The sequence below is a fragment of the Camelina sativa genome, chromosome 8 (assembly GCF_000633955.1).
Source record: "Camelina sativa cultivar DH55 chromosome 8, Cs, whole genome shotgun sequence".
NCBI classification, from domain to species: Eukaryota; Viridiplantae; Streptophyta; class Magnoliopsida; order Brassicales; family Brassicaceae; genus Camelina; species Camelina sativa.
In genome coordinates, this window is record NC_025692.1 from 2234212 (window position 1) to 2248779 (window position 14568).

Below are 14568 nucleotides of genomic sequence, written 5' to 3' on the forward strand. Positions count from 1 at the left end.
TATACATTTGTAATTTATTTTGTTAATTATGTTTAAAAGCAGTGTTTCTTGAATTAAAATATGCATTTTTAGAGTTTTTTTACAAATCTTTAAAATGATGTAAATATGCATTGTTAGAGATTTTGTAGAGAAAAAAAAACTGAAATCAGCAAGTTTCTTGTTAGCTTAATGTATATATACAATGCGACTCATTTGTCGGCAATTACCATGGTAGTTATGAATTTAGTTAGAACACCACTGATGATTATATTTTTCATTTGTATATTCACATGATTTGAACAAAGGTTATGGTATGATTTGATGACAACACTAATACAAATTAGTAGGCTATATACCACGGTGATCACTAATAAATAACTCAATTCGGCCACCACACGTATTAAAATTATGTAATGTTGTATATAGTTGATCGCATTTAATTTATCTATACCTATTAAATTAAGAGTGGCTTTAGACTTTGGTGCAAACTTTGATAATTAATGAATCATAAGCTCAAAAGAAGTTTGTCGACAAGTTCATAGTATTATTGTAAACAACATCACACACTTCTCAATAAATAAATCTTAATTTAGATGTCTCAGCAATCATTATTTACTGCTTCACTTATTAGTGTTCTGCTTTACAATTTGGACTCATTTGTCTTTTAGCCTGTAAGTGACCTGTCAAAAGAGAGAATCTTTGCCCTTCCCAACTCACATCTTATTATTTATAAGTAATGCCCATTAGTTGATCCAACGATCTCTTCTTTACAATTTTTTACTAACTCAAGCTCTCTCTGTTTGCCTCAAATTAGCATTAGCTATATGTAGAATACTTGGTCAATGTCATATATATTAGCTTTCTTTTAAAAAAAATCATATGGGGAGAAAACCTTGCTGTGAAAAAATTGGACTGAAGAGAGGTCCATGGACTATAGAAGAAGATCATAGACTCATGAACTTCATTCTTAACAATGGCATCCACTGCTGGAGAATTGTCCCCAAACTCGCAGGTACTTTTTTGTTTTTTACATACATATACCTATATTTATACATGCATGCATTGATGCATAGGTAGGTTTTATTTTGTTGACTTTTTTATTTGTTGGGAAGTTTAATTAACGTTTACGTACGTGTACATGAAGGTTTGTTGAGATGTGGGAAGAGCTGTAGATTAAGATGGATTAATTATTTGAGACCCGATCTCAAGAGAGGTGGTTTCACTGATGCTGAAGAAGATCGAATTATGGAACTTCACTCTCAACTTGGCAACCGGTACGATAATATGAATATATTTTTTTTAATATCATATATTTTCATTAGCCGGCGTCAAACTAGATTTCTGCAAATGAAATATCTCTCGAATGTAACACCATGCTTGGATTTGGATCCGATATGTTTGAGTCAGCTTCCTTTAATTCTTTTTTTCTTATAACCAGCTTCCTTTAATTCATTTTATATCTTTTCTTGCTAAAACTTATGAGAATGGTATGAAAAATTGAATTATTTAGTTTTATAGTAGTGACGAAACTATGCATATTTAAACCAAAACATAGATAATTGCGAGAATGCGTCATGAAAAGAAAACTGAATTTGACGTATATACTTGTGCATGGAAGTGGGTTAATTAGAAAAAAAAAAAGCAAAAGAGTTTGACGAATGTATATAGTACTAGTGCAATGAAGTGTTTTTTTTTCAGTAATTAATTAGCTATGGAAAAAACAAATCACATTTGGGGTTTTTCTACTTACGATATAACCTTTTTGTAGAGATATCCTTCATGTCGATCTGAGTCTCTTAGACTATATATATACTGTATATATTTTTGTTTACTTCATGAGACTTGTAATAATATAAAATGTGATCTACTCATGTTATATGCTAAATGCATTTTTTTGGTCGTCAATATGTTAAATGCTTTATCTATGCTAATTGCATTTTATGGATTCCTTGGACGTCGTAGGTGGTCTAAAATTGCCTCTCATTTCTCTGGTCGAACGGATAACGAGATAAAGAACCATTGGAATACGAAGATTAAGAAGAAGATGAAACATCTTGGGTTGGATCCGGCTACGCACAAACCGATAAATAATACCACTCATCATACCGATCCTAATCAGGATACAAAACCAAAAACGTGTTCTAGCACCAATGAAGGAGAAGAGATCAATGATCAAACTCCAAAAGATGATGTCATCACAGAAACAACAAAAGCATTAACAATATCCGGTAGTGATGAGGAACTACTGGCGAAAAACTGCAAAACTCTAGGTGTAGAAGAAGTAGACTTGGAATCTCTATTCGAACCGCAAAGCAACGAGATAACCTCTTCGTCTCTCTCTTCGTTATATAGTAATATTTCAAGAAGTGAATCTTCATCATATTTTGCAGAAGATTCTATCTCTCTAGACCAATGGGACTTGGATATGACGGATCCTTTTGTACCATGGGACCTCTTCGCAAACTTTGATGATAATCTTTTCTTTTTATAAAAAAAATGTAATGTATTATAACATTGTAAAATATATCTATATATATATATATATATATATATATAATTATAGCTGTCATAAAAATAAAAATATATCCAATTATCACAAGTAAATCGGTTTCTTGTATATAACTTGGCTCTGATACTATCTTAAGTTGTGAAAATAAATTTCTCATTAACCGTAAAACCAATGCACAAAGAGCTTTTATATACAGTTTAGTATTTAGAGTTAAGCAATAAAAGAAACTTAAGTCTATATATAGCTTAATATGTATCTTATGCATGGCGTACGATGGTGTATTATAATTTGCTCATACAACATGTATGCATATATATGATGACTAATTTACCAGAATAAATATAAGACGGCAATATTTTACTTATCTGAATAAACTTATCATTTGTTTTGAAAAGTTGTATTGTCAATTTTAGTTTAATTGGTCAAAGTCAGGATCACCATCATCGTTATAGTTCAAATATAATTTCCTACTGTCATCTTTGAAGTTTCACACGAGAACTATATATAATTGTAGCACTTTTAAACAAATACATATCCCACATGTGCGACACAATAAGTTTTTTATTAGGTGAATTAGGTCGATGCGTCCTTTCATGGATTAGAAAAACGTAGAATAAACAAAACTTGTGAAATCAATAAAAACTTGATCAGAAGAACAAAAAAAAATGAAACTGATGAATTGACCCGTTTCAAAATTAACTATGAGATCCAAAATAAATGGTACCTACCTACTTTTGCGAGAAAATAAAATAACAATTGTACCTACTTTCATTCGAAAACATGCATTTGATTATCATTAGTTTGTGTTAAAAAAATAATGAACTAATCACTTCTACTAAAATATCGATTAATGAAGATTTGATTCCCTCAGCCCAAAATCAATTAAGGTTAATTAAACATCTTTCAAAAACAGTATTTAGATCATGGTGATCGTAGTTGTTGGGATAAAAGACAATGGCGACGATTTTGATTGCGTCAAGTGTTTGGATTTTTGCAATCATTGAATTAACTTCTATACTTTTCATAATTATATTTATTAGTTCTATTAAATATATACCCAAAAAAACCTCTATTTGGCTAGTAAAATGGTGGTGTCATACTATCTAAAGTCTAAACCCATTTTAAAATATCCAGTGATCGAGTGGACTATTTAATTTTACAGCTAAAAGTTTTGATCACCCAAAACTTTGAGTGAGAACCGGAAATCTATACTAATAAAATGTAGAAACTATAAGCTCTTAAATGCATCCACATAGGATTTAAAATCTCCAATTGTGATTAGACATGTCACTAATTAATATTTTTTAAAATCTCCAGAATTTTCTATATTAAGAATTATTTAAACATCATATCAGAATTTGATATGTCATTCATTAACATTTTTTAAATTTCCAGAAATTTTTAGAAAAAGGAAAATTTTAAATTTATGGAAATAAAAGAACTATGTACAATATCCACATCGGCTAGAAAATTTTTAGACAATGATTCAGAACCATTATAAATAAGATTAAAATTCTTTCAACAACGAATGAGCAGGAAAGCTTGATTTATCAGGCATCCCAGTTTAATAGTTTTATTCGGTTTGATCCAGTTTTTTATTTGATCAAACTAAACTTTAAAAAGTTTCAAAAAATATATTAGAATATTTCAAATTTTTAAAAGTTTAAAGTTTATAAATATTGAAACTTTTTAAAAGGTTCAAATTTTATATTTTGAAACCTTTAAAATTTTAAAATATTATAAATATTGAAACTTTTTAAAAGGTTCAAATTTTATATTTTGAAACCTTTAAAATTTTAAAATATTATAAATATTGATGTAATACATATATTATATTATTTATCTACGTTTGTGTTTTTTATTTCTTATGAGTTATAAAATATATTTTTGTGTATGATTTTATAGATAAGTTGATATTCTTTCATTCATTTTTTATTTTTATCTTATTTTTTATTTTTATGAGAAAAGAAATGATTTTGTTCTTGGAGTTTGATGGGTTAACAAGTTGTGTGGTAATCTAAAAAAAATGTTTTTCAGTGGAAGAATGTGAAGAAGTTGACGAAGAAGAAGAATAAAAAGAGTATAACGAAGAACCAGATGGTAAAAGTAACGATGACAATTACCACAAAATTTGATAATGAAAATGACAAGAAAAAATATGAAGAATAAGAAAACATGGAATAAAAAACACGAAAACATAGGTCATAGCGATTAATTAAATATGCAAACGAGTTAAATTCATGATGATAAAATTGTTCCGTTTTTCTGTTGGTCAAAAAAATTGTTTAGGATATGTAAGGTCATCAGTTTGATTCGTCTCGACTCGACGTCGAGTTAAATTCATAATTTTTTTTATCAGATTTGATTTTACAACACAACTGATTTTTATATTTTTAAAAAATGTGTATATGAAATTTATTTTTTTTCTTTAATACTAATTAAAATTTTTTTATAAAATAATATTTTATTACCATTATCTATTATATATAATTTTCATCAAAATATATCAAATAAACTCATGCGTAGCGTGGGTTCAAAACCTAGTATAACTAAAAAGTAAAAACTTTAACGTGTAAGCCTACAAAATAACTTTCTTAAAATGTCTATCTTATAAGTTATAACAACTTTTACTTGTTAAGAATAAAAATTGTAAATTTTTTTAAACTCTCTTCGTTTATGAATTTTACATGCACATAGTCTCAAACTAAGCTATATATATCGAATTCAAATTTGGAAAGCTAGACGAAACTATAAGGCCATGGGCCGTGATAGATGAACTGTTGGAGAACGCGTCTTTTAAGTGATTAACGCTGATGAATCAGATGTAAAAACAGAGTACAGCCAGCAATGAACAAAACTTGTTCTAATATTAAGAATCACTTAAACCACCTTACAAGATGTGTTTAATCAGTTTTACACACAGCCAATCAAAACATCACTGACCAATTCTTAATCATTCTCAAAATCTCAAAGCTAACTCTCTTGACCGCCCAACCACACGTTTGCCCTTACAAACCAATATATAGTAATCCTCCTATGATCTACTTTCCTAAACAAGGATAAGTACAAATCTTCTAGTTGATACGATAATATCTCGTCCTCCAATTAACATGTCTTCAAAAGTATTTCCACATCATCGAATATTCACGACTCTCCAAGATGCATAATCATCTTCCAGAATCCTACAACATCCTTCAGCACATCCTTGTAGCATCAGATAGTCTTCATGCTTTCATTCTCCCCCTTTTTATCTGAATGCGACACCTCAAGCAAAAAGACGATGACTAACCTGATAGCTGTTAGTACAAGATTAGCCCTGAGCCTATCATAGTTAAAGTATTAGTACTCAGACGAGCATAATTAATCATTCAAACACAAGGTTCAGAATCATAACCGAAGTTCAGAATCCTAAACAATGTCATTAGACAACTTAGAAAACACAGCAAACATCATGATCAATGCAAAGATCCAAAAGAAGAGATAAGAGAAGAATAATAAAAACAACTTTCATAACGCCTAGTTAGTACTAATCCTCCCCCTCACTTGCACCACCAGCAGAAGCACCACTGTCACCGCCGGTTGCATCTTCCCCACCAGAATCACTATCAGCACCGTTGGTTGCATCCTCCTCATCAGCAGCACCAGTGTCTGCATTAGGATCATCATACTCTCCCCCTGCTTGAGTGCACCATTCATATAAAAAACAGCAATGAAGACGAACAACAACTCCAAGAAGAAAAGAATGAAACACTTACCTGCAAGTCGACTCTGCAACTTTAGAAGCAGCTCAACAACATCCGAAAAATCATCAGCAAGTGCCATGCGAGGTGTAATGACAAGCGGAATATTAAGCTGCCTACAGTTCTTAGCATCAAGAGCGAACTGCTCTGGATCACTAGAAAACGTGTCACTAGAGTACAGCGGAAGCACACGTTGAAAACAAAGAAGTTGATAAATCAAGTTTGGATAAGGCAGACGAGCGTTGCCACGGCCCTTAAGTGCAGCAATGGAGCGGATATGATCAAAGACAAACTGACCAAAGTTAAAAGGACGCCTGTTGGCAATCATGTATAAGAGCTGAGAACGTTCCAGATTCAGGGTGTTCAAGTTGGTTGTAGGAAACCAATTAAAACAGCTGATCTTATGCAGCATGATCATGTTTTTACCAAACCGAGCAGTGGTCAAATACTTCCAGCGTGAAATATTCCCTTCGGACAAGAACTCAACAAGGGCATGCTTAGAAACTTTGACAGAGATCAAAGGCTTGTTGGGATCCACACCAGAAACATCAATGAAAAACAAGCGGTTGATAAGTGAAGGCGAGAATTCAAACATCTGACCTCGGATGTAGACTTGCATCAGACCAGAAGGTCGAACCTCCAAGTCAGCCAAATTAGCATAAAATTCATAGATCACTTGATTGTTGAACGATTCCACATTTCGCACCGTAGAAAGCAAGCCAGCATACTCAATCAACTGTTGAGCTCCATACATCGAAGAGACACCAAGAGGAAGTACCTTTTGAGCAGTAAACTCCCTTCCTTCAAGATTACGATGGCGACGAGAAGCTAGCTACGAAGCAAATCGGAAATTAAGAGGTCGGGTCTTTGGTGTTGCCAAAAGTGGATAACGACAATCATGGGCTGCAACAAGAAGATGATTGGAAAGATACCGAGCCTGAAACGAGAGAGAGGCATCATCGGCCGCACCTGCCAAGGGAACACCATTAGATCCAGCGGGAGTGTCATCTGCAGATCCTGTGGCTTCACTGTCACCAAAATCCATCGGATCCGAAGGAGGAGGAAGACGAGAGGACGAATCCGGAGGAGGAGGAGATGCATCGCGGAGTTGGGGAGTGGAGGTACGGCAACGAGTCGAGGTGCGGCGAGGAGCAGCAGCACAAGATGGCAGAACACGACGAGTTGACGACGAAGAGGCCATACTGTGGACCAGACAAGCTCACCCGTTCATCATGATCAAGACACAAGAGGATCATTGGTTGATCTGTGCACAGGCAACATAATAACAAATGAGGTAGATGAGCTCACCCGTTCATCATTATCAAGACACATGAGGATCATTGATCAATCTACAACATTCCCTTTTTTGAGTATTTCTGACTGACACAAGAGACGCGAGCGGTCCATGAGTAACCAACGGTGACAAGAAGAGAGGATCATCACCAAATTCATCTGCAAGATCAACCTTGAACAATAACATAAAGAACAGGTAAGAGCGATTCTAAACACTTTGGAACAACGATCCCTTGACGAGCTCGATGGTCAGCATTCACCAATACTGAGAGAATTTTTTTAGTGTTGTGAAAGTGGTAGCATCAAGCGTTTTAGTGAATATATCCGCTAGCTGTTTCTCAGAGTCAACATGAAGTAATTCCACAAGCTTTCCTTCAACTAATTCTCGTATGAAGTGGTGTCAAATATCAATGTGCTTTGTGCGAGTGTGTTGGACTGGATTCTTAGCAATATTAATAGCACTAGTGTTGTCACAATGAATCAAAAGGGTTTTAGTAGTGATACCGTAATCGGCCAACATTTGTTTCATCCAAAGAAGTTGAGTGCAACAACTGCCCATAGCTATGTACTCAGATTCAGCTGTTGACATGGATACACAAGTTTGCTTCTTGCTATGCCACGCAATAAGATTGTTGCCCAAGAAGAAACACCCACCAGTAGTGCTTCTGCGATCATCTGTAGAACCTGCCCAATCTGCATCACAAAAACCCACAATACTCGAGTTAGTTTGTTTTGTGTAATACAAACCATAGTCCAAAGTACCTTTGACGAACTTAATAATTCGTTTGACAGCAGTCAGGTGTAACACACGTGGGCTGGATTGGTAACGAGCATAGACACCTACACTATAACATAAATCAGGCCGACTAGCTGTAAGATACAATAGACTTCCTATCATCCCACGATAGAGTCTCTCATCCACTTTGAGACCATTTTCATCTCTGGTGAGAATACACGAAGTGCTCATAGGAATAGTTTTGGGCTTGCTTGTTTGCATTTCAAATATTTTCACAAGCTGTTTGGCATAAGTGCTTTGAGAGATAAAGATGCCTTCATCTGTCTGAGTGATCTGTAAACCAAGAAAATAACTGAGCTCACCACACATACTCATTTCAAACTCCTTTGTCATGGTTCTGACAAACATATCAACCAATTCCTTTCTGGTGCTTCCAAAGACTATATCATCGACATAGATTTGAACAATCAAAATTCCAGACGAAGTTTGATGTATAAAAAGTGTTTTATCAACACTTCCTCTTACAAAACCTTCTTGTAGCAGAAACTGTGTCAATCTCTCATACCAAGCTCGAGGGGCTTTCTTAAGACCATAAAGTGCCTTTTTCAGTTTTTACACATGATCAGGGTGACGTGGATCCTCAAACCCTTTTGGTTGAGTCACATAAACTTCTTCTTGCAGCAACCCATTTAAGAATGCACTCTTGACGTCTATTTGATAGAGACGAATGTTGAGCAAGCATGTTATGCCAAGTAGAAGACGGATGGACTCCAAATGTGCCACTGGTGCAAAACTCTCATCAAAATCAACACCCTCAACTTGCGAGTATCCCTGAGCGACCAATCTTGCTTTATTGCGAACAATATTTCCTTCATTGTCAATTTTATTCTTAAAGATCCATTTTGTGCCAACAACATTCACATGAGCAGGTTTTGGAACAAGATCCCACACATCAAGTCTTGTGAACTGCTCTAATTCTTCATGAAAAGCACCGTACCAAAATTCATTAGTAAGAGCAGCTTGAATATTCTTTGGTTCTAGTTGTGACACGAAGCAGAAATGTTGCAGCAGTTCGACCTGTGCTACAAAGTATGATTGTTGCAGCATTTCCTGAAAATTTAACTTGACATGTCGAGTAGTTCGCTCATCCATATTCCTCTATTATATCTGCAGAAGAGTGATTTTTGTGAACTTGCAGTTGATTTGGTACATCCAAGCTTGTTGATGACTGGTCCTTATTGTCTTTTTCACACGACGTGGACTCCTCTGTTTTCTTCTAAACGTGTGGTTCTTCAGTTGGTAACTGTTGTACCTCTAATTCATCCTCTTCAAGTCGAATCAATACAAGTCGACTTCTATCATCAAATACGACATTAACTGAGTCAACCACCATTCTTGTTCTTTTGTTATAAACTCTGTAGGCAGTACTGTTAGTTGCATAACCCAAGAATAATCCTTCATCACTTCTAGAATCAAACTTGCCTAGATGATACTTATCATTCAGTATATAGTACACACATCCAAAAATATGAAAATAGGATAAATTAGGAGCTTTGCCTTTCCAGATTTCATAGGGTGTGGTCTTAGTTCCTGGTTTGACATATACTCTATTGATAACATAGCATGATGTGCTTACAGCCTCTGCCCAGAACTTCTGAGGAACATTATTTCCGTGAAGCATAGCTCGAGCCATTTCTTGTAAAGTTCTGTTTTTCCGTTCTACAACCCCATTTTGTTGTGGTATTCTTGGTGCTGCATACTGATGGTGAATACCTTGTCTATGACAGAATTTCTCAAACTCCTCATTCTGAAATTCACCTCCATGATCGCTCCTGATCTGAATGATACTTCCTTTCTCAGTTTGAAGTTGTAGTGCAAGAATCTTGAAACTCTCTACTGCTTCTGATTTCTCTCGTAGGAACCTTACCCAAGTATACCTTGAGAAGTCATCAACCAAGACAAAAATGTATTTCTTTCCGTTTATGCTCTCGATCTGGACTGGACCCATGAGATCCATATGAATCAATTCAAGGACCCTTTTCGAAATAATGTCATGAACTTTTCTGTGATTCACCTTGATTTGTTTTCCTTTATTGCATGCTTCACACACAGAATCGAGTTTATCAGCAAGTTTAGGTACCCCCCAAACCAAACATCCATTCACTATTTTAACTAGACTTTGCACATTCATGTGTCCCAATCACTTGTGCCAAAGTTCAACCTCAGAAACAGTTGCGGCTAAGCATGTTGATGAAGGTTTCCACATATAGCAGTTATTCACTGATCTAACACCAAACAAGACAGTATTGTTGTTTTTATCTACTGCTTGACAATCAATCTTAGTGAAAATTACTCTTAGACCTTCATCACACAATTGGTTGATGCTAATCAGGTTTGCTTTTAACCCTTCAACATAGTATACATTGATTAATGATGGCTGATTATCATCCTCAAGCTGTCCTTTACCTCTAATAGACCCTTTTCCACCATCACCAAATGTTACCTTTCCACCTGTGATTTCTTCATATGCCGATAGGAAGTTTGGATTCCCTGTCATGTGACGTGAACAACCACTATAAAAGTACCAAGGATTACCACATTCACTGCTTGCAGAAGTAAAAGCTACTTGTGCTTTAAACACTTCCTCCTCACTGATTATCGAAGAAAAATTACAGCAAAGATTGATTTCCTCAGACTCTTGAATTGCTTGATCATATTTTAGCTCATTGTTCTCTGACTCCTTACTGTAGAGATCTCTTTTAGCTACCCAGACTTGACAAAAGTGAAATGGATCGATGAAGCATTTTCTGGCCATCCAAAGCTCTTTGATCTTGTTTTTAAATTTGTAGCAAAATCTTCGAACGTGACCTGTATTACAACAGTGAAAGCAAGTGTACTTCCTTCTTCCTCTTTTGGAATCTGACCAGACTTTCTGAGAATTATCAGATTTGTTCTGAAGTTGTCTGTTTCGTATTGGTACTACAACCTCCTTCTGTAGTTCAACTCTGCCCAGTATGGTCGACTCAACTTCATGATTTACATTGCTTTTCACAAAGCTCACAACCTTATCACGTGACAAAAGTTCAACATCCTACCTCTTGTCATACCCCAGACCTTGATGTCGAGATCCCATAATTCCAATTGAAAGAATCTCATCCAGTTTTTGTCCACCATTGTTCAACATCCTGATTTTTTTATGATTCTCATTCAGTTCTCTTTCAAGATTTGTTGACCTTTCCTTCTCCAAAACATACTGTTCTTGAAGGTTTCGTAGCTTCTTCTCAAACACCTCCTTTTCAGCATGAGGTAGTTCCTTGCAGTTTGAAACTTCAGACTTACTTTCTTCTAGCATACTGACTTTGGCTTCCAATTGTAACTTCTCTTTGATAAGTAGTAATTTTTCATTACACATCTGAACCCAATTGTCATACAGTACACAGTAGCTCTCTTTAGTAATTGACTCTTCCTCATCATCATTTGAGCTTTCAGCAGGAGCATCGTCACTCTTGACACTAAAGGTAAACAGATTTAACATCCCTTTTTCTTCATCACTTTCAGAGTCTGAATCACTGAAACTAATAAATGACTTATTCTTTGCCTTTTGTAGATTTGGGCATTCAGTCTTTAGGTGTCCAAAGCCTTTACACTCAAAGCATTTCATCTCTTTTCTTTTTAACAAAGGACATTCAGGTTTGTAGTGTCCATACCCACTGCACTCATGACATTGCACTTCTTTTCTATGATCAGCCTTCTCCTTCTCGGTTCTGTTAAAGCGAGATCCTGATCTCTCTCCTTCGTTTCTATTAGAATTTCAAATTTACGAAGTAGACTTTGAAAGAACTAGGAAACAGAGTAGAGACTTGATAGAAAACTGAAACTTTACTTAATTGATTAATTAGGGTTTTTACATCTTAAGGTATATATACAAAACATACAAACCAAACTAGGGTATTCAAAAAGCAAGTCTTATCCTCTTAGTCGACAGCTGTATTGGCTAAGTCACTCGAAGAGCATTCCAGAACCTTGAATCTGTTAGGCCATCATTATACGGAGAACATGTTTAAGATCATAAGATTTAATAATATAATATTCTTAAACATATTATAATTATAAAAACTTATAAATTAATATTTAAATTGCATACTTATATAAAAGCAACTGTATACTTATAAATTAATATAATATTCTTAAACATATGACAATTATAAAAACTTATAAATTAATATTTAAATTGCATACTTATATAAAAGCAATTGTATACTTATAAATTAATATAATATTCTTAAACATATTACAATTATAAAAACTTATACTATAATATTCTTAAACACTCTTAACAAAAGATCTAAACTAATGATCTTACATTATTTTCATAATATTTTTACTCTTATCAACACTCAAAACTGTTCCCCTATAATGATGTCGTTAGGGTGAGAGAAGCTTGTCGTCTTCTCCGTACTGCTCTGTTTCGACCGTTGTGATTTTGATTCTGCGAAAGACAAACACTGTTGATGGGCCTGGGCTTTGCTTTTGTGTGAGTCCAGTGGGTTATCTTCTACAGACTTCTCATTTTTTTTTCCATTGTACATTCGTAAGGAATTTGTTTTCTCAACCTTAGGGAATTATCTTTCCTCCAACAATGTTCATATATATCATCCAAAAAGAAAAAAAAAAATCACACTAAAATCATGCACTAACCAAAAAATGTGAAACAAATAACTATCAAACTGTGTTTCTTTCGGGATTTTAGATATTCATATTTGTCGGAGTCTTTCCGACTTAAAATAGAATGGATATTAATATTCTAGTGTTTTTTTTTTGTTGGTTAATGTAATATATTCTAGTGTTAGTGTAATACAATTATACAAGTAAGAAAAAAGAAAAAGAAAAAAAAAAGAAGAACTAAAACTAAAAGAAAAGGGAAGATATCTAGGTATATACATGTATTAAAAAGTTCAGTTGGTGACCAAAGAAACAATCTACCAACTACCATAATCGTATTTACTTACTATATAGAAACCAGACGACAAAGTATATAATTATGACTCTTTTTATTTTATTTTCGAGTTATAAAATATAAATTATAACAAATTGAACTGATTTAATTTTCTATTCCCTCTATTCTGTATTTCTGTTTGTATATATTTTTAGATAAATGCACAATGAAAAATACTATATTATTTAATGCAGTTCAACCAGTAACAAACATTACAGAAAACAAACGGTCATCAAAACACTATATTAACAACAACAAAAAGTGTATAGATTCTTGAAAATTTTAATAAAACTAAACAAATAAAAATATGTAAACATCTATATAAAGGGAACAAATGTAATATTTAAATTTATTATTATAACTTTGTTATTGTTCGCTACATTATCATCATAGATATTTGAAGGAAATAATTTTGAATTGGAATTGAAGATTATTGATTGAGTGGTAGAGCACATGAATCGAATCGAGACTAATTAATGGTTATGATTTGTAGCACTAACGATTATATAATCTTTGTTCTTTTCTTTTCTACCTTTTATATTTAAAGAAAAATATATCTAAATTTTTTTTTGTGTGACTCTAATAATAAATTCGTAGCCTACGTACATAAAAGTATCCGCATTCCGCACAGTTGGTTTCATGCGCAAATATCTTTTTTTTGAAAAAAGGCTTTCTATTAAATTGCAAGGAAGAAAATAAAATATACAAAAGCCCAGCTTTAGAGTTTGGAGAATAAGGGCTTAGCCTAAGTAAATACAACAACACATATCAAAGTCTTAAATATGATCCCGAAGTCGAGCAATGGAATAGTGAACCGTCGTCAGGTAGTGAGTTGGATGGATCCGAACCATTGTTGGAACATCGCTGTGGCTGTAGTGGGATTCGAGGCAGAGCAAGCCGAGATTTTGTGCCGGATAGTGGTATCGATGAGCTGCAGTAGAGTGTCTGGTGGGCTATAAATCTGGCGGTGGAGTCTGTTGTTCCGTTCATTCCAAAGTGTGTATAGAGAGCATTGCCAAGCAAGTAGAGCGAGTCTTAGCTGAGGTTTAGGCTTGTGGAGCGATTGCATGTAGGAGATAGTGGAGTCCCATGAGGTGAAAGCTTGGATTCCACATCGGCGAGCCGTAGTTGACCAGATCGACCACGCAAAGGGGCAGTTGAAGAAGATATGGTCTCGACTTTCAGAACTGGAATTGCATAAGAGGCAATTAGGGCTTGTTTGAAGTCCCCAGTTTAGTAGACGATCTCGTGTCGGACAACGGTTGAGGACGAGTAGCCAGGTCAGGAAATTGTGCTTTGGAACACCCCCGGAGGT

At 34.4% G+C, this 14568-nt stretch overlaps 2 protein-coding genes across 2 annotated transcripts; one reads left to right on the forward strand and one right to left on the reverse strand.

Moving 5' to 3' along the window:
• Positions 758–2471, forward strand: LOC104705705 (myb-related protein 315-like). The gene is made up of 3 exons (XM_010421762.1): positions 758–991; positions 1124–1253; positions 1942–2471. Exons 1-3 carry the CDS (start codon positions 859–861, stop codon positions 2468–2470), a joined length of 792 nt encoding a protein of 263 aa, XP_010420064.1. The 5' UTR covers positions 758–858; the 3' UTR covers position 2471.
• LOC104709129 lies at positions 10458–11918 on the reverse strand. Its single transcript, XM_010425788.1, has 2 exons — positions 11353–11918; positions 10458–11262 (listed from the first exon to the last, which is right to left on the reverse strand). Exons 1-2 carry the CDS (start codon positions 11916–11918, stop codon positions 10458–10460), a joined length of 1371 nt encoding a protein of 456 aa, XP_010424090.1.

What these genes read in the sequence shown, in the direction of transcription:
- LOC104705705 (XM_010421762.1), top strand. Translation starts at nt 859, where the DNA reads ATGGGGAGAAAACCTTGCTGTGAAAAAATTGGACTGAAGAGAGGTCCA. An exon ending in AATTGTCCCCAAACTCGCAG is followed by an intron (nt 992 to 1,123) that starts GTACTTTTTTGT and finishes GTGTACATGAAG; the next exon opens with GTTTGTTGAGATGTGGGAAG. An exon ending in CACTCTCAACTTGGCAACCG is followed by an intron (nt 1,254 to 1,941) that starts GTACGATAATAT and finishes TGGACGTCGTAG; the next exon opens with GTGGTCTAAAATTGCCTCTC.
- LOC104709129 (XM_010425788.1), bottom strand. Translation starts at nt 11,918, where the DNA reads ATGAAATGCTTTGAGTGTAAAGGCTTTGGACACCTAAAGACTGAATGC. An exon ending in GGTCTGGGGTATGACAAGAG is followed by an intron (nt 11,263 to 11,352) that starts GTAGGATGTTGA and finishes CATACTGGGCAG; the next exon opens with AGTTGAACTACAGAAGGAGG.